This window comes from Micropterus dolomieu, linkage group LG12, assembly GCF_021292245.1.
Source record: "Micropterus dolomieu isolate WLL.071019.BEF.003 ecotype Adirondacks linkage group LG12, ASM2129224v1, whole genome shotgun sequence".
In the NCBI taxonomy this organism is placed as follows: domain Eukaryota; kingdom Metazoa; phylum Chordata; class Actinopteri; order Centrarchiformes; family Centrarchidae; genus Micropterus; species Micropterus dolomieu.
In genome coordinates, this window is record NC_060161.1 from 8,659,229 (window position 1) to 8,680,166 (window position 20,938).

The 20,938-nt window shown below is 39.7% G+C and overlaps 1 protein-coding gene across 10 annotated transcripts in view; it reads left to right on the top strand.

The window, feature by feature from the left end:
• Positions 1-20,938, top strand: part of ank2b (ankyrin 2b, neuronal) — a 235,728-nt gene that overhangs the window by 161,807 nt on the left and 52,983 nt on the right. For 9 of the 10 annotated variants that reach the window (XM_046064554.1, XM_046064558.1, XM_046064560.1 and 6 more), the window contains exons 4-14: positions 2,013-2,111; positions 2,293-2,391; positions 4,376-4,561; positions 11,209-11,307; positions 14,215-14,313; positions 14,828-14,926; positions 15,984-16,181; positions 16,375-16,473; positions 17,867-17,965; positions 18,162-18,260; positions 18,343-18,540. In XM_046064554.1, coding sequence (XP_045920510.1) covers positions 2,013-2,111; positions 2,293-2,391; positions 4,376-4,561; positions 11,209-11,307; positions 14,215-14,313; positions 14,828-14,926; positions 15,984-16,181; positions 16,375-16,473; positions 17,867-17,965; positions 18,162-18,260; positions 18,343-18,540 — 1,374 coding nt within the window. Of the gene's footprint in view, positions 1-2,012; positions 2,112-2,292; positions 2,392-3,549; positions 3,736-4,375; positions 4,562-11,208; positions 11,308-14,214; positions 14,314-14,827; positions 14,927-15,983; positions 16,182-16,374; positions 16,474-17,866; positions 17,966-18,161; positions 18,261-18,342; positions 18,541-20,938 lie in introns of those variants that run through there. The other variant, XM_046064559.1, reaches the window with a different exon arrangement.

A 20,938-nucleotide genomic window follows, 5' to 3' on the forward strand; every position in this document is an offset into this window, starting at 1 on the left:
TTTAGGCCCCACTAAAAATTCAAGTCTTTATATACCTTTACTTTCAGCTCTGTCAATTCAAATTTGCTTCCTCTATTTAAATTTCAATCCACAAGATTCAGTTTCATGGAAAGACAGCAATCGAGTTCAGATCAAACCTGTATTCTTTCCAACAGCCAGCAGGGGGCGACTCAACTACAAAAGGAAGCCCTGTTCCATCAGAAATAATGGCAGAATGAGCTTCCCACCTGATTTATTACCTCAGTAAACACTTTCATTACGAATTTCTGAACTCAGTTGTCAGTTTCAAGTCCTTTTCAATACAGTATGATGTTCATTTAGTACATTTCCGTCCCGTTTAGAGGAAAGTAGCCAATAAGCACACCTGAAAGTAGAACAGTGAAGTTCAGCCATGTCCTCGCAAAATAGCTGCTGCTAGAAACTTGGTGACTCAATAGAGTTGGCCGCCAGCTAGCTAAAAGTAGAGTCGCACAGACTTGCAGAATCTATGCCAAGTAGTACTAAAGCTGCTGGAGGATTACGCCCGGGCCACACCGCCTACCCATGTTAACAGGTTAGCGCAGCCACACAGCCCACATGAGCAGCACGGCTCATCTAGAGATTCGGTGTGTCGCCTATTTTTTCGGCATAGTGAAAATCATCTGTTGATAGTTGATCATATAGACACCATACCTGCAATCTTATACCTTTCACTACAGGTGCAATGTCTGTATCTGTAGAATATTTCACAGACATTCATTTTTGTTATTATTAGTTATTCTTTTGAGCTGTGAGCTGTGGAAGATTTTAGAGTGATGTGTGACTGCTCTCCACCTTAATACTACCTTAATAAGACCCTTTAACTGCCTTTCATTCGTTACCTTTTGGTATCGGTGTCCTTCCTATGTCCAACTTTCACCTCTCAGGTGGTCATGTATTGCATTCTTCAGGTCAGCACTGAAGTTCATCATAGATCAGGCAAACTTATTATGAGATCAAATAATACATTTTTTGGTCCCAAGCTGAATTCATATTTGATCTCTCATGTTACTGTGAACACTGTGAACACTCACATTACCAAATAGTAACATCATTGAAACTCGCAGATGCATACTCTCCCCTTCATACATACTGTATATGTGACATTGTACTGTATTATATTTAGTGTTTAGTAACAGAAGCTTGGGTAGGCAACATTGGAGAAACAACCAAGAGACAGAACGATTTTGAAAGTATCCAACCGAAAATATCCCACCCCCTCCCTTCATTCAAAGCCCCTCCCCAAAAACAGGCAGACTGCACTTTTAGGTCAGTGGAATAATGCAAAACCATAGGGAGGAATTTGTATCATGTCACCTGTGTGCGCACACATGCATGTAACAGGGAACAACTGAAAAAAAGGTGCTCCACAGAGCTACTAGTGGTCAAAACATCCAAAGGGTGCTATTAAGGGAACATTAGAGAGGAACATTCTAGGCATTGGAAAACAAATTGTTTAAATGTAACCGTTTTAATGAACTGTTGTCTCAGTTTGCCATATTTATATGTCATTAATACTTGATATATAAATACTTAAATAACCATGACTACTGCATATATGAGTAAGCTGAGTTGCACCCAAGAAGTATAACAGACAAGCTCTTTTCCTGTTGTAAACACATTGTCAGGATGTATTTGTGGCCTGTTAACTGCAGTCACATTGTGTATTATGATTAGAGAGACATCAGCGTTTATGAAACTTAATCCTCTGGCAGACTGATTTGAGAGTCTACTCTCAACCACAACTGTGTAATGGTAACAGATTAATTTGCCTTTAAGACTGGGAGTCATCAATACTCAGAGAGCTATTCACTCTTGTAGAGCATAACTTCACAGCGGAACTCGTTATAATCCGGGTTTAGATGAGGTTAATAAGATTAGTCCAGAAAGAAAAATGCTGATATTAAATATTGCTCGATGTATTGGCGATATGATTTGTTTTTATAAGGAAATACTTCTCCTCATTGTCCTATTTATGTTTTCTTTTCTTCCAGAAAGGGAACACAGCACTTCACATATCCTCTCTAGCTGGTCAGGTGGAAGTCGTGAAGATCCTGGTCAAACGAGGAGCTGACATCAACTCACAGTCTCAGGTGAGCCTCTGCACGCTGCTGCAGGTGTTGGCCTCTTAAAGGCCACCGACAATAGCACCGCCTGTATTGTCATGTATCAGGTTTATTTTGGACTTTGTTGAAAAAATATAGTACATAGTAAAGATTTTTTTCATGACCAGTAGTTTAGTAGTAACGTCTTGTATTTGCTTGTGTGCTGTAGAATGGATTCACTCCTTTGTACATGGCTGCCCAGGAGAATCATTTGGATGTGGTGCGATACCTTCTGGAGAATGGAGGCAACCAGAGCACTGCTACAGAGGTAGGAAAAAGTTTCAGAAACAGTTTATGTAGTGTATTTAATAAGACGATGACATAGGTCTAGTATACTGCCTGGTATTTTTCATTGTTGGTGAAAAATAAAAAAGAACTGCTGGACAGCACCAGATTAAGTGAGGAAAGGGATTATTAGAGATGGATCACATCTCCTATTTAGCTGTGACCATCAAGCAGACGGTATAGGGTGCCATCCCTCCAAAGCAACCAGGCCCGCAGATCATTTGTGCAATGCTCTACTGTACCAGTATAATCAGAGTCAGAATCAGCTTTATAGCCAAGTAGTTTTTTACACATACAAGGAATTTGCTTTGGTAATAAGGTGCTACAAAAATGCAAACATAGACAGTTGACATAAATAAATGTATAAATATGTAATAAACAGATGATATAAAATATATAAAAGTATAGAAGAATAACGATTAACAAATATTTACAATATGCCATTTTTTGTTGCTCTGACGATTGCTGAATGGCACACAATGAATTTCTATCTAGTGTACAGTATATCACTGGCCAGTTAGACATCTGATTGTGGGAACATCATTAGAGTTATTAGGACACATCGTCTGTGAATCATGATGTCTGTACAAAATTTCATGGCAGTCGATTCAGTACTAGTCCAGACACACAAAGTAGCGGGCCTAATGACTAAATGACATTGTCATCCCACTAGTATGGCTAAAAAAAGCTAGCACATTTTGTGTAAATCAATCGTGGACATGTTGAGACATTTAACTGAATAATTGAAAATGTGTCCATCTATCCCATATTCATCAAGACATTTAAGTCTGGACCAACGTCTTGACTGACCAGTGAACATTGACACCCCACTACTAGCATGGCTAAAAAAAACATTTTTCAGTACTGGAGATCTATTAAACTGCATTTCCAGTCCTATATTGTAGTTTTGAGACTCCTTTAAGGCAGTTTGCATGATTCAAAAAGTACTGGCTCTTCATGTTGGCCTTCATTACAGCCTCTGTCTAAAACAAGCTGTAGATGCTCCTGTCTCTTTAAGGCCCCCCCTTTCAAAGCCCACTGTCTTCTGATTGGCCAAAACCTGAAGCACGTTACCAGGCTGTTGCTGCTGAGCAGTACAGACAGACTGAGCGTTGCTGTGCCGTAGCTTAACATCCAACACCGTAGATAAGTCATGAAATATGGAAAAACATAATAGGTCTCCTTTAACCAATCACCAGTGTCAGGACCAGAGGCCAGGTGTAGTTATTCAAAACAAGTGCGAATAGAGATGTGGGCTGGGCGGTCAATGTCCTGGTTGGTCAGAGGATTTGGTCCAGTTTCTGGTGCTCTGGATCTCATGGTGCTGGTGAGTAATCTGGGTCCAGGGTCCAGGCTGGTATTCTGCGGTCAAGACAGGGAAAAACTCAATTAACTCTCAGAATCACAAAAACAGACAAGATTCTAAATCTCAAGACAACGTTTGGCTGACATGTGCACATACTGAATGGTATAACAATCCAGCGGGGACTGGACGGTTGGTCTGGCTTTTATGGGTGAGCAGATTGCAGGATGTGGAACAGGTGTGCTTGATTGAAGTGATGAGCCCAGGTGAGTAGACAGGAGCACCGGTGACCACGCCCACCAGCAGTCTCAGAGCATGAGAGAGAAAACAGAACACAGACAGACGCAAAACAAAAACATACCAAGCACACAGCAGACATACCAAAAGGGTATAAGAACTCAAGAACTACATTCATACGCATACCAGCAAGAAGGCCAGGGTCACCACCGGGGGGTCGTGACAACCAGTGAAACTTCCCACACAGAAGTTTCATATTTAGAACCTTTAGTGGCTGAAACAGCATAGTCCCATCCTGTCATATGAAATATTACAGCAACACTTTGCTGTATATTTCCAGATTAAGGATTCCTGAAAAATGAAATTTAGCCTTTTCTCTTAACCTTTCTTCTCCTCTGCCTTCTCTTCCTTGCCTCCCCTCATCCAGGATGGCTTCACCCCTCTAGCCATTGCCCTCCAGCAGGGTCACAACCAGGTAGTTTCTATCTTACTGGAGAACGATACTAAAGGCAAGGTCCGCCTTCCTGCCTTGCACATTGCTGCCCGCAAGGATGACACCAAGTCAGCTGCCCTGCTCCTCCAGAACGACCACAATGCTGACGTCCAGTCGAAGGTATGCCCATAGCACTGTTTGACTCCGAAGCGTTGGCATGTGTGGAAGTCAAGCTAATGTGGTTCTACGCGTTTGTGCCAATGTGTCCATACTTTGGTTGTAAGGACTTTTAGGAAGTCTATGAATTAAATGAGACTGTAGTGGATTTGGCTAAGTAGGATCAGATGTCCAGAATACAGAAGGGAAAGCATTTAAAACTAGTCTAGTGCTTTCAAATGTCAATGGCATACTAACAATGGGTTCACCCATGGGTCCTATAAGAGTCTTTGGATGGAAAGACCTTGTTTACATCTGCTGTTAAAATGTGATCAGTATCTGGATAAGTTATCTTGATAATCATCAACCTAATCATGCTGTTCTCATTATCTTCATAATGACATGGTCTTATTTTTCTAGTTCATTATGCAAAATAGCGGAGTAGGTGGAAAGCTGGCAACAAACAATTACAGGGAAGGTGATGTTACAGTCCAATTATGTGGACTTCTGATGTGTGGGCGGTGCTGGAGTTGTTGTAATAACATTACAGCCGATGGTGATGACGTTGGTACCCTCAGTGATGAGGTTCCTGCCCACAGTGATGATCACTCATAGCGCCCATAGCGATGATATCCTTAACTACCAGAAGCCTTGATGTTTCTGTGCACAAATGTAATGTGTGGGAAAACATTTCTACCTGTGACTACCTACAAAGTGTGAGACTTTGGCTCCGCAGTTTCCATACTGTCTCTTAACAAATCTTTAACACTAAATCTTTGAGCTGAATTAACTATACTGAATCATGTTACTGATCGCATCAGTAACTTTTAGCAGTGCTGCTTACTTTATTGGTGACTAAACTACCTTTGCAGTATGGTATTTTTTTATATATTGACAGAGCATATCTGCTTCACATGGTAAATGTGTTGAAACTAAGTGAGCTCACCTTATAAACAGCGCTTTTAAAGGCCTAGTTTAGGACAGAACCAGCAACAGACTCTACTACAGTACTCATTACAGTCAGAAGGTGCACCAAACATCACAGTGTATTGTGCATTGATGTACCGATAAACGGTGATGTGATCACTTAACTTAGAAAGATTTTAGAAAAATTACATCAGTGATTATGAACCTTTGAACTGAACTGAATGAAATAATTCCAATCAGTAGAGTGTTTACGAAACCTCTACATTAGCATTGGTTAACGTTGGTTTCTTTTAACCATGACCTTTTGACCATGATCTTCCCTAAACCTTAACCAAGTATTAACAATAGAGGTGACAGTTTTTTATGAGCAGAATTGGAAGTCACTGAGAAACAAGGATGTCCGGACAGTAGGGGTGCCAGATCAGAAAACACTCATTAGGGTTGTTTTGGAAGGCAACAGCAACCTATTTTTTTTGTTCAGTCTGGAAGGCTTGTTGGGGAAAAAATGGGATTGGGAAATACTGGAAAGAAAATTTGAGTTGCTCTCCAAATTGTATCTCACAAATGCTAACATGAGCACACTGAGTAGATTACAATTAAAATCTGACCCAGGCCAGTTCTGTCAACTGGATGTATGGAAGATTTTATTGGACTTTAATATTTGTAACCCACAGAAAACCCATCCACAAATGTGTACTATGATGCACAAATATTTCACTATCTACAAATGTGTATTTTTACATTTGTGATGTGTAAAATCATATCCATAAAAATACAGAGTGACTTCTACACACAAAACAGTTTGCACATTTGCAGATTGCTTTCTGTCAATTTGTGGGTCATGTTGCATTTGTAACTTCCTTTTTACACAGTTTTACACAATTTTGTCTACTCGGTCAATAAAAGAGCTTCGTTACTGAAAAGCTATTTGATTCAGAAAATAGCGACGCCACCACCAAGCTACTGAGAAATGTAGTTAAACTAGTAACGGCGCTACTTGTAGCGACTCTACTGCCCAACACTGGTAATATGTTACACCTTCCTGTCAGAGCTATGAAAGAAAGCTTTGTAAAAGTATATGAAAACAGAGAAGTTCTGTATTCTATAAAGCCCAGGAATCAGGAATACTGCAATTCAATTAATAATTAATTAATCTATAAACTATATACACTTGTACAGAAAAATCCAGTGGTTCAGCAGAAGCATAAGTTGTTGTCTCCTACAGATGACCCTGGGTAGTGCAATGGATATTCTTACAACTCATGAGAGGCAATGTTGTTACTGCCACCTGCTGGTGCGGCTAATAAACTGCTCTCACATTTACAGATCTCTGTTTACAGATCTCTGTGGTACAGAGTGGACAAAATTCCACAAATGCGTAAAAAGGAAGTCAGAAATGTAACATGACAAACAAATTGACAGAAAGCAATCTGCAAATGTGCTACAACTGTTTTGTGTGTAGAAGTCACTCTGTATTTTTGTAGATATGATTTTACACATCACAAATGTAAAAATACATATTTGTAGATAGTGAAATATTTGTGCATCATAGTACACATTTGTGGATTGTTTTCTGTGGGTTACAAATATTAAAGTCCAATAAAATCTTCCATATGGATCCGGCCTGGCAGAGTAGATGTCATGTATGTCTGTTTGTGGTGGCAAGTTTTTCCTTTTCCAGATACCGATCACAGCAGGTGTAAATTGGGTCCCCTAATATACGTATGTATGATTTAGTTTATGACAGAAGACCGCTAACCTATTGTGATGTACTTCCTCTGAAGCTGTGTACCTGCGTATAGTGTGTTTGTGTCTCCATCTGTCTGTCTGTGCACCTCTCTGTTTCTCTCTTCCTCTCTTTCATTCAGTGTCTCTGTGCCTGCCACGTCCCTCCTGGTCCTGCCACTAACTGGGTCTCTCCCTGTTTTTCCTTTCTCTCTTTAAATGCTACCTCTCACACACTTCCCCCATCACCCCCTCCTACCTTGCTGCACCGGTGTCTAAGTGTAGCACTGTCCACTGCATGGAGTGTGCCACTGTCTGCAGGTTGTATGGTGGTGATATTTATGACTGCATGCAACCAGTGGGGTGGAGGGGAGGGGTGGAGGTTGTGTTTAAGATTGCTTTTTGACCATCTGCAAGGGATGGGAGGGTTTAAGTGCCAATCCGGTACTGGTGGGAATTCAGTTACCCCTTAATTTAGGAAGACTCATTTTTAGTTACGACTGTTCCTCTGATACCAGGCAGCGGCTTTGTGACGTGGCTAGAGTGAAGATGATTTTGTTCATCAAGGTCCCAATTATGTTGTGATGTAACAAAACACAGTGGAGGGAGAGTATATGCATGCATTAAGCAAAATACCATATGTGGTTCATCTGTTGTGATGCAGCCCTGCTCAATATGAGTCATAAGAAAGGCCCAGAGGAGGCCATAAACGGCAGCACGTACAATCACACGCAAACACATGCACACACAAAACACATATTGCTGTCACACACAGGGCACAGTTCTAATAAAAAATTGGGAAATCAGTCTATGGCCGCTATCTGAAATGGTCCTCTTACGTCTCAGTTCATTCTTATTGGAAAATGGAGCTGTCAGTGTGTTCTGTTATAATAAATTAAGACACTGTTAACTAAGCGATAGCAATAATATATTATAACTAGGGTCTTATCTATGTAATTTTGGCCATTGGTAATAATGATATTGCAGCGGCATTGTTAAAAGAAATCCAGCTGGGTAAGCAACACAAGTAGAAACACATTGTGTGGTTTTTAAATAAACCCTCAGGTTAGCCGAACTCATTTGGAAGAGAAAACGACAATTACATTACTGCCTTTCAACTTGAAAGTAGTTTAGAGTGTTGACTGCTTTCCTATTTTTACATTATCTAGCTAAACAGTTGTTTGATTTACAGCCTGTCTGATTGTGTGACTAAACTGTAACAATGTTACCGTGTTCTGAGATCTCAGCAATTTCTTTGAGGAGAGTTATCATAACCATAAGAAGTGAAGACCAAAGCTACAAAAATACAACCCAAATTGTAATTGTAAGGGGAATTATCTTCTGAAGAGAGACTGTAAATTTTGCTAATCTGAAGTTACAATTACAAGATAATGGTACACTGACTTTCCCTTAACTACTTGTTTTACTTTTGTGATAAAATGTCCATCTGTGATATGTTAAAATGGAGTGTAACATCAGCACAAGTAGAGAAGGGTCATAACATTAACAACATTAGCCATCGATAGCAACCATTTAGTGATGGTTTTCTACCTTATGTCTATGTTTTATGTCTTTGTAACTTGAATATCTGTGGCTTTTAATCCGTTGCTTGGGGGGTAAAAAGACATTTGAAGATATCACTTTGGACTCTGGGAACTTGCAGTGAGCATTGTTCACTATTCACTATTTTAGACTCAACAATTAATCACAAATACAAATAATTAAATAATAAAAAACAATCATTAGTTGCGTCTCCACAAGTCTTTAGTCTGTGTGAACTGGAGATCAGCTGTACTGAGAGCACATCAAAGGGAAGTGACCCACCCCAGCCACGTCGCTTGCCAGTTTAGTATCTGCCTCTGAGCTGCTCCAGTGCAGTAATGTGTTAAACAATCCTAACTGAACTGATCTTTCCCTCCATCATTCCTCCTGCTTCAGATGATGGTCAATAGGACTACTGAGGTATACACACGCTCCTTTAATTCTCCACAGATTCATAATACAGTCCCATCCCATTGTTATTTCAATTTCTTTCCTTCCACCGTTTATTTATTTCACTTCTACAGCACTGCATGGCGTAAATAAAGAAGCATTTGGTTTATTTTACACTGCCCACAGTTTCTCGTGGTTTGGTATAATATAATACCAATATATATAATAACAGTTCAACATGCACGGCTGACACGAATGGCTAAGCTACTGCCGTGTGTCCTGCGCTGAGGCACTGCACACACTCTGCTTATCTTTAGTTTTTAGCTTAAGATTTGGTTTATTCATACTCTGTCTGTATGCATTTACATTTTTGTTCCCAGTTTATATTAAATGTATCACCGGCTCAGAAAGCCCCTTTTGTTTTTGTCATATGTGACCCTCAATACCTCTAAACAACATCATTATTGATACAGTTTATTGATTTATTTTCAATGATTACATTTTCTCCCTGCCAGGTTTTGATCAAATGAATGCTGTACAACTATGAATGTATATTGTCCACTAGTCTGTCTTGTAATTTTATTTCGTTGCATGATTCTAGAGACACACTTTGGACTACTTAGTTTAAAACAGTATAGATTAAATTATTACAAATATTACAATATACTGCATACAATATACTTCTATATCTGTATGGTGGTCCAGAGCTGTCAAAATAAAAATAAAATTATTTAAATTGTATTTTCCATCTGTGTGCCCATGATATATGATGGATTTGAAAATTACATTTTTATTTTTATGTTTGAAAATGCGTAAATACTGCCAAAATGAAAATGTCGTTATCAGTGTAGATTTTTTCCATTTTTCAAATGGGCAGACAACCTATGTGATCCTGAAAATTAAAATTTTTTAAAAATCTGTCCAGAAATGAAAAAGAAATGAATGAAAATGAAGAGTTCATTTCATGCTAAATCTTTGTGTCAGTGTTTTACTTAAAATACAAATTATTTGCGATAAAATTTTTTCAATTTTCAATTTTCATTATGCATTTTAAGGATGAATATGAACACGCAGAGTAGTTTTTTCCTGACATATTTAATGTACACACAAATGGAAAATTTTATTTTAAAAAATTATTTTATTTTAATATTGGCAGACCTGGTCTTCTATACTATAAAGCTTACTGATCAAGTATTTCAAATGCATGCTAACTATGGAAGATCTTACAATTACTGCTTCTACTACTACAATAAATTCTAATCAGTAATGGCATGGGAAGCTTATTAAGCTTTTCAAATATGACCTGCTTGGCCAAACACTTGGTACTGAATAGCATGTTGCATCCACGCTACCTTAATTTGCACCATTCTAAGTTTTTGACTGTGTAAAGTTTTTAAACCATCACGTTAGTCACTGTATTCTTCACACTTTTGTAAACAACTTTTTCACATTAAATCGGACCACACTTACAGAATGGCAAGGTAAGGCAAGAATTTCACAACTACTTCAATCTGCTCTGCAATCTCTAACTTTTCTCATATATTTCTCATTGCTAACTCTAATAATTCTATGACATACAGTTAACATAGTGCACTTTGGTGTTGATCAGAAATGTACCCTCCTCATAATGCACCACTTTAATTTGGTGTTGTTTGGGTAGCTAATATTGTTTGTCCATCTTCAAATCAATCTTGATGACAATCTGTGTGTCCTGTACCTCTGTTTTTTGCTTTTTGTCCTTTTCATTTCAAATTGTTTCTGAAGCTGAGTAAAGACCTTCTTTTAATTTTGATTCTGTTATTGGTAACTCGCATGGAAGTGACGTGTCTGAGTGTATTTTGGGGTTGTGTGTGTGGGTGCTACATATTCTGACTTGGATATTAACTTAGATTATTTTATTTACTATTCCTTTTTCTTTGTTTTCAGTTTAGTTTTTGTTCACCTGTGATGCTTAATGCGACTGCTGCATGCTGGGAAGACCAAAGATCAAGAGACACCAGTCAAAGTTCAAGGACATGAAGTAAAGGCTAATGTGGGACTTCTCTCCTCCTCTCTGTGTGTCTGTCGCTTTCCGGTCTGTCTTCCAGAGTGGATTCACACCCCTGCATATCGCTGCCCACTATGGCAACGTCAATGTGGCCACCCTCCTGCTGAACCGAGGGGCAGCAGTCGACTTCACAGCGAGGGTATGATTCCACACCAAGCACAGTTATTTGGGTTTGAAAAGTGAATTGAAAGACACTATAACTCTACTGAGACACTCACTGGACTATTTTTTCTGCTGAATCTCTATTAACTTAAGAAAACGTATTCCAATGGGCAAGCAAATGAAGAAAACACTGATCACTTTTAGCTCAGTATTCCTATTAATCACATTTATGTGAATTCATATAAATCTGCAGTGCACACTGCATCATGTGCCAGCGTTTGGTGCCAATGCAGGTAGTAGTGTGTCCTTTTTGTAGAGAGAAGGAAGTCAGGGCATAGATGGTCAACAAAGTTGACCGGCGGGATGGCCACCAGCAGTAAAAAGGAAATAAATCCCTGCTTTGCCGACACCATCGTATAGTACAAAACCTGACCCGGCTCCACACGGAGCTTCATACTCATTATAGTCAATGCCATGGGGCTTACAGTATATCAACGAGTGGTAAAGAGGCATGATAACAACTGATGATAACTTTTGAGGGGTGTGTCTGGGTGTGGTGGAGGACATCGCAGCTGCCTATACCCTGAAGGGCCTTCTTGGAGAAGACGAGTGGTGGCGTAAGAGACTGGGATCTGGGCAAGACCCTCCATGGAGAGTCTTGCGAGGGATAAAATTTAAGGGGCAACCAGCTTCTTCGTGGGTTTGGTGGTAGGGGCTTAGTGGAGCGATACAAGCACCAGAGACAGACGCAATTGTGTATATTCAGTTGTTGCCTACTGCAGCTTTAACCAGGTGACGTAGTTGCCTCGACCTAGCCATGTAACCCCTGTAGCATCTTTTAATTGGATTCTTTTGACCCACAGCCCACACTCACTTGAACCATGGGACAATACAGATTATAGAATATAGATTTCATCCATCCTTTTACCCCAACCATTTTCGCTTCAATACCTAATTCCAACTGGGTCCACCTTGGGGACTCATCTCTCTCCTGCATTCTCCTTCTCTGATTTCCTCTGCTCTTTTTGCCACTTTGTTGTTCTAGGGCTCCTCTTGGCTGAATGGGGGTCCAGATTATGAGTCTTGAGTGACATGCACTTACCTGTTCCTTGCCTTTGGCTACCTATTCCAAATTGGCAAGTCAATGGACTCGGGTGGAGGGAGCCATTGAGAATCTCAAACCTAAACCTGACCTTAACCACCTAACCTTAACCACTTAACCTTAACCACTTAACCTTAACCACATATTTTAGTTGCCTGTCCAGCGTGTCCAGGCAGAAGATGTTGTTTTCAGTCATCCAGCTGATATTTTACTTGTGCTATACACACAGGTAAACGCAAAGTGAAGCATATTTTTACATTTAAAGTATTATTGTCCTCCATTTTAGGTATGTAAGTACAGTGATTGTGTGTTGGCCTCTCAGCACTGCAGAATCGTGAGGGACCTACACTCAATACTGTGCCTGAACTGTGTAGACACAGACTGAGCAGTGAAGCTGCTGAAATGCTAACGTGCTGCTCACACCTAACCTTCATGGTAGAAACAGTGCATTTCTACAGTACCTGTGGATGGCAACTAAAGTATGAAAATATATTTTAGAAATCAACATATACACAGACAAAGCCTTTTTTTTATTTTGTCTTTTCATGGATCAAGAAACGCAGACAAAGTGGTTCTAACTGAGGCTTTGAATTGGCCAGGTATCTCTTTCCTCAACCCCAGCCAACTCAGCAGTACACCTTCATGTCTGGCCTTTAATCGATATCATCTAGACAACAAATTCAGATGTCTTATTTTTAGCCATGTGAGCAGTGTGGATAAAAATAGCTCACTTTGCACTCTTCAAAAGACAAAAAAACATAAGCACAAAAAACTCACACCTTGCACTCGCATTTCTCCTACACCTCATGGGATTGCTTGTGTGGTGGCCAAGAAGGTTGCAGAGATTTGAAATCCTATGTGGGTAAAAGGTTTGGGAATATGCGCATGTCCTCAGTCTGTTTGCAGAAAACAATCCCTAAGTTTGAGACAGCTTCAGACTTGGTTCAAGGTGAAATTAAGACAAAACCAAAGTTTCTTCAACGAGGGCAGGTCATGTGGGAAAATATTGCATTTCAGTGGAAATAAGCAAACCTAGTTTTAGTTTGTATCAATTTAAGAGCCGTCAACATAGATGTGACACAAGATGAGCATTCAAATGCTAATATATTTTATTTCAAAATAAAATGTTAAATGAGTTTGTTAATATGCTTCAAGAGGGAATACTTAATAAGTGTTGTCTGCTATTTTAATTCATGTGAACTGCCTTTACCTTAAATTAAATACTAAACTTTAAATTAAGTTTTGCTAATGTATTTTATCTTCTTAGTAATTACCTTTAACCATGGTACATGTTTTTTTATGATGGGGATTTAATTTGACGGCTGAATTTATTTACAATTATAAAGGAAAATTAATTATTTGTGTTTTCATTTGCTTTCAAGCTGATGCTAAATTATGTAGAGATTGTTAATTTGTCTATAGAACATAGGATAGATATAAATTCAGGTATGATGTAGGGTATGATGCAAATTAGCGACAACAGGCATAAACGATAAACCACTGCTTGCTAAAGCTTCCTAAGTACGTATCGAATATGCACCAACTGACATTGGGGGAATACATAAGCTTTCTCAGCTGCAGTCTGAATGGAAGCGTTGTGATGCAAATTCACGCCAATTGGCGGTAAAGGGTTAATTGTGAGATTTTACTTTTAACTGTTTTTTATTCATATTTTTAAATCAGTTACAATAAAATCACCCCTCTTATACAACAGTATGAGAACGTATGAGTGCGGATTCAATTTCAATATCAGTAATGAACACTCAGGAATTAATATGTTCAATACCTAACGTATCTATGTCTGCCTGTCACTAAAAGTACTTTTTCTCTTTCCCCCTGTAGAATGGGATTACTCCTCTACATGTGGCGTCCAAGCGTGGCAACACTAACATGGTTGGTCTGCTACTGGACCGAGCCTCTCAGATTGATGCTAAAACAAGGGTGAGTATCATGAGAAACGAAACTACGGTAATGGTATCTTATCTTAGGAAGTTGTCTCCAAACTACAGCTTAATAGCCATCATCTCCTCTCTCCTCCAAATAAGTCAGATGTTTCTGCTACTACAGCCACTGGAGTACAAAATTACCAGCTCATTATTGTCATTAGTGACGACAGATGTGAATGTGAGCTTAATGATGTTGTTTTCAGTTCAGCTGGACCTCAGTGGGTCAAATTCAGTATCACACTGAACATCCTGACCTCTGCTTGGGGTTACTTTGCTGTGTGCCAGCTAGCAGGACAGTTATTAGCTGTATTTGATAAAAACAACATCCAGCCTGGATCAGTCACCGGCTACATCTGCATGTAGGGAGGAACACTGCTTTTGTTATAGCAGCTGTTTAGGTATTTTTCAGGTTCAGCCACTGACTTCAATTGACCAAACTAACTTTGGACATCAGTAAAGTTAAATCACTGTTAGTGTCAGCATGTAGTAAGTTTCTGTGTGTTCTGTAGGATGGTCTGACTCCCCTTCACTGCGCGGCTCGGAGTGGACATGATACATCTGTGGAGCTGCTGCTGGAGAGAGGAGCACCCTTGCTGGCCAGGACCAAGGTACGTCACATGTCCATTCACTTTTTACTTTTTACAGGGACAAAATCTTACTTTTTTGTAAACGGATTCTAAATAGTGAGAGTACAGACACCACCCTCTTCTAAGTTATCATTTCCTAACATAAGGTTCTCTACATGAAGTAGTCCAGCACATGTTGTTCGTTAACTCATTTAAACCGGTGACTTTTACGGAAAGACACTTTCTGATTTTACCCAAGTCAGATGAGAAGACTGAAAGCAGTGTCATCTCTTTATATCCAATACAATGGTTTAGTTTATTTAGCAGATGTAGAAACAGAGATACATATAAGACATTGTGGTTTTAAAAGCAGTTTACTTTGGATCTATTTAACAAACAACAGCATTTTGGTGACTACTGGATGTTTTTATCAGTAGTGTGCTAGCTAAAAAAGGTACAGCATGTAGTTAAGACAGCTTTGGAGTTCTTGGAAGATATATTTTTGCACTTTTGACAAAGCTAGCGGAGCTCTTGTCCCTCTTAGTTCCCCTGCTTCCAGTTTATGTGCTAAGCTAGGCTAAACATGTCCAATACCTATTGTATCTCTGCACTTTAACAATGTTCTCATCTAAAATGCTTCATTTCAACAGTATTAAAATTCTTTAAAGCTGCATTAATGACTTAATTGACACATTGGCACCTTATGGCCTAATAAGGTTGATATTGCTAACATGTTAGCAGTTGCCTATAAAACATCCAATAGACACAAAGCAACAACAGCATTCATTTGAAGTGGTGTTTGTGTCCATCTGATGAACGCAAGTCTAATATTCACTCTTCTCTGCGCTCTCTAACTCTAAAAATATCTAACTAACTGCTAAATGCTCCACTGTGTTCACCAGCTAGCTGCTAACTATAATAAAGAGGCACACTTATGCTCTTAAAAAGATTTTTCTTCTTCTTTCTTTCAGTAATCATGGTTTCATAAACATCCAGGACAGTGATAAAAGAGGCAGTGTATTTATAGAACATAGCCACACTGTCGGCCCTCCTACCATGTGTCTCTATCAGACTAAATGACCTCTCTTTCACATATTAGAATGGGCTGTCTCCTCTTCACATGGCGGCACAAGGCGACCACGTCGAATGCGTCAAACACCTTCTGCAGCACAAGGCTCCTGTTGATGATGTCACGTTGGACTACCTGACAGCGTTACATGTTGCAGCTCACTGTGGTCACTACAGAGTCACTAAACTGCTGCTGGACAAGAGGGCCAACCCCAACGCCAGGGCACTGGTACGTTACAAAGATATCGTGTAACTAAATTCCCCTGTGGAAATTTAACCAGTCATAAGATACAAGTCAAAAGCTATGTACACTGTATAGACTCAGTAGGCCCTGAAGACTAAGGTGAACATTTACTTATGTTAAATATTGTAAGGTTCATCCCTTACTGTGTGTGTCTGTGTGATCCACGTTTCTCTGATAGAATGGCTTCACCCCGCTGCACATAGCCTGCAAGAAAAACCGAGTGAAAGTGATGGAGCTGCTGGTCAAATATGGAGCCTCTATCCAGGCCATTACTGAGGTACGTTACACATCTGAGAGGAACTGAAATCAGCAGAAATGTTTCTTTGCACCCACTCGGGGTAGATGGGTCAGGGCTGGTTGGTATCATATCTCTGGCTTGACCACCAGCATAGGAGTTCTAGACAGTAGTAGATACAGGAGGTTAATGATAGTTTAAGTTAAATTGTCTACATTAATATTGAGAGCAATAATATTCAATTAATCTTAAAGTAAACAACAATGAATACGTATGTAGATGGATGGATCTTATCCATAACCAAATATCAGCTTAGATGCTTAAAAAATGACTGCTAAACTTGCCTGAAGCTAACAGAAGCACTTTTACTATATACTGTGAATATTTTATTTTGACAGCTACTGGATCATGATAAAACAAAGAGTAGCACAAATAGAGTCATCACATAAGCAAACTGACTCAGCACTGTCCTTTACACAGCAATATTTATTTGCTAACGTTAGCCACCATAAACTATTGGCCAAACCAGATAAGACAAGACCAAATAAGATCAAAAACACCTGAGTGTACTGAAGGGAGAAAAGGTGAGTTGCATTGCTAATGAGTTAAATTTTTGACTTTTAAGAGGAAGATTGTGTTGCTTCTCCTTTTAAAAGTGAGATAGCCCATAGCTGCGGGTGGGCGACTCTTTTTTGTGCTTTTGTCCAGTTAATATTTGGAAAGGTTGATACTGAAGTAGGAGTGAAAGAGAAATTAATCAACTATTGTACAGCGTAATTAAAATTTATCATACATTAAGCTGACAGTTGGCACAATAATAATATTATTGGGATTAATGTGGACAAGTAATTGGACCTTGCAGGGACATACGTAAATATACAGATCCTGATCTGGCTAATTATTAATTGTCTAATCTGATCAACATCAAAGATATTACCTTTTATGCTGATTTCCTAATAATTACATAGCACTGAAAGAAAAATGGTCTTAAAGCAGATATATGAAAGTGGAAAGTGGTAGATGTAATGGACTGTTTAACTTGGGGATTAAATTACTAAATAATATGGATGATCCATTTTTTGTCTAGCATACTTTTTAGCTTTTATTTAAAACTTGTTATTTTAGTTCTTCCCTTTTTAATGCACACATATATAATTTGCAAGAATGAAATTAAAGTACATATCAAAAAAAATATCTTAAGAAAGTCAGTTCCTTTATCTTCTATGTTGTTTTTTTGAAAACCAATTGTGGCACCTATGCTCTGGGGAAAGTAGCCATTTGTTTGCCCGAAATTGCTACAAATTGCCAGATGATATCTTATGATGTCTTATTTTGCATATTAACAAGTTTAATGAGCTCTCCTTGAACAACAAATGTATGTTTCACATGACATCTTATCCTATTGTTCCTCTTTTACTTTCCTTCCTGTGTCCAGTCTGGTTTGACTCCCATCCACGTAGCAGCCTTCATGGGTCACCTGAACATCGTCCTGCTGCTGCTGCAGAACGGAGCCTCGCCTGACGTCAGCAATATCGTGAGTGATGGGAAACAAGCCGGTCAGAGAGAGGGAAAGTGACAGAGTGGGCAATAATGCATTGTCTTATACTTGTGTTATTTTTGGTTGGTCAGCTAGTTTGATGCATATTACAGTTATATGTTACAAGAGTATACAGTTAATATGTGTGTGTTGACCCTGCTGACCCATATGTTGCCGTTTGTTGTGTGAACAGCGTGGCGAAACTGCGTTACACATGGCAGCCAGGGCAGGTCAGGTGGAGGTGGTCAGATGTCTGCTGAGGAACGGAGCAATGGTGGACGCCAGGGCACGGGTGAGACTACTGTCATCTATAGTAGCCCACCAGGGAACATGGCACCATACAAAGTGTTCATTTTTCACTGTGTCGTCTTCAGGAGGACCAGACTCCCCTCCACATTGCGTCCCGTCTGGGAAAAACAGAAATTGTGCAGCTGCTGCTACAACACATGGCCCATCCTGATGCTGCCACAACCAACGGCTACACCCCCCTCCACATCTCTGCCAGGGAGGGGCAGGTGGAGACAGCCTCTGTCCTGCTAGAGGCCGGAGCGTCACATTCACTGGCTACCAAGGTGGGTCAAGGAGACATGTGTGCTATTATGCTTTTCCATATTTTGTGACTTACCTACAATGTTGCAATGTTGGATGTTCATGTTAAACACAAAGTTTCAAATAATGAGGTTAAAATATTTAAAAGAAATCACTGTGAGCAAAAACCTCAGATTTCCTCCTGTTTTGAACAGCTTTTTCTACCAACGACGGGGCCTTAAAGAGACAGGAGCATCTACAGCTTGTTTCAGACAGAGGCTGAAATGAAGGCCTACATGAAGAGCCAGGATTTATTTGAACTTTGAATCATGTAATCATAAACCATACAGGAGTCACAGAACTACAATATAGGGCTGGAAATGCAGTATAATAAGTCTCCTTTAACTTGGAGGACTTGCACACTAACTACTCGAAGCATGCTAGGAGCATTCAGCGTTAGCAATGTAATTATTTCATTGAGGTTCATGAAGAACAAAGGCAGCCATGTAAAAGCAAAGTCTATGAGGTTTAGAGTTCAAGGAATTGTTTTCCTCATTATCAGTCTCATGCCTGCGTGTGAAGCACAGAGTGAAAACATACACCTACTGTACCGTCACCTTTAAAACCCACGAGTTATTGTTGTTAACAAACACAACAAGGTTGTAGGGTGAAATGCATGCAGGAGCTACAGTATTTCTTCACTTTGGACAGAGCCATGTTAGCATTTTGTCCACGCTCCCAGTCTGTTAAGCTACTGTACATTTTCCTAGCACAAAGAGGTGCTAGCCATCAGATGCCAAAGTCTGCTCATCCTCAAAACAACACATGCATTTTGGGGTCATGTTTTTTGTACTGAGTCTTAGTGTGGTGATTTAGTGCCACCAAAGTTCAAATGGCAAGTATTGCTGTGGAAAAATCGGGTTACCACAGCAGTAATAAATAGGATATACATTATATACTGTACCCCGCGACCCTTTACGCAGGATAAGCGGTTGACAATGGATGGATGGATAGATGGATTATATACTGTAGCAGTTAACGGTAGCACTAATGCTGGCTTTTGTTATAATAAGAACAAACAATTTCTTCAACAAAACAACCCAATGTGTTGACAATGATACAGAAAATGCACACGTCCAATTAGGGATTCATGATAACAGATTAGCAGGTTGGAACAAAGGTGCAGTGCCAGCGAGTTAGTACCAGATGCACAGATAAAAGAATAAGTGCAGCTACAGTATGATAAGTGATGATCCCATGGTGCCCTCTTCAGATAAAGAGGTTACAGTATGTGTAGGTCTCTGTCTGTTTGACCCACTTTTGCTGAATGATTGATGAGGCTGTAAAGCTGCGGCTTTCCTCTGAAAAGTGCATGAAGCCTGAACACAGTCATCACTGTGTTTTCACCAGGGGGGGCTGCACGCGCCACGTCACGTCAGAATCTTCACTTTGCATCCACTGTAGGACAGATTAGGCCTGTAATTCATTCATATACTATTAATGCTGTGTATTTGTCAGAGTTCAGTGGTTCTCGTCTCTCCCGCTCTTGATGTCTTTCTCCGGGGTTTCTCTCTGGGGAGGAAGGGTGTGGCTGTCGCTACGGAAACCAAATCAGGGAAAGTTGTTATGCATATCTAATGCTCACTCAGCTCATAATAGACCTTCACCTTGAATTGCTCAGGATATTGTGTTTAAAGAATCCCTCTCTTCTCCATCCTTTTTAAAAAAAAAAATGTGTCAAATCACCTTTTGCAATGGATATAACCCAGGTTTTGACAAACAAAGGATTGCTTCCTCCGTGGGCAGGGCTGGGTCGCAAACACGCTGGTCATGTGGTTTCTGTCAGCCACAGTCTTGTTCTGCATTTTAAAATAGTTCAAGTGCACCCCCTGCTGGATAAGAACATGAAAGCTCAAGGGCTCTATTTAATATTTTTGGTTTAAGGTTACCTAAAATTGCATCAGCATGTCAGGACGCAGGTTCTTGTTTTATTATTAACAAAACAGGCACCTATTAGGCCTCAGGGAATCCTATCTGATGATATTTTGTCTGTGAAGCCCTTATAAGGAAAGATTTTAGATTTATTTTGTCTTTCCACACAACAATGGATGAAAATAGTCTTAAATATTTTCTCAAGGGGCGGTTTAAAGCGCAGAATATGAATCACAGCATCCCTGGTTTCTGGCTGGGCACCTTTGTCACAAGTTGGTTCTCGTCGCTCTCCCCCCTCTCTAATAAAGCCATGAAATACTGAAGCGCAGCATTAAAAAAGTGCCGGATTCAGGTTTGATTAAGACTTCATTACTTGATTGATTGTGATTAAAGATATTTAGACTCAATAATCAGTCATTGAATGCTTTAGGTTCATGTTGATCTGTTTACCAAACTGACGTGAGATTGCTGGCAGCTATTTTTTACTCTCTCAGCCAATCACAAGCTTTG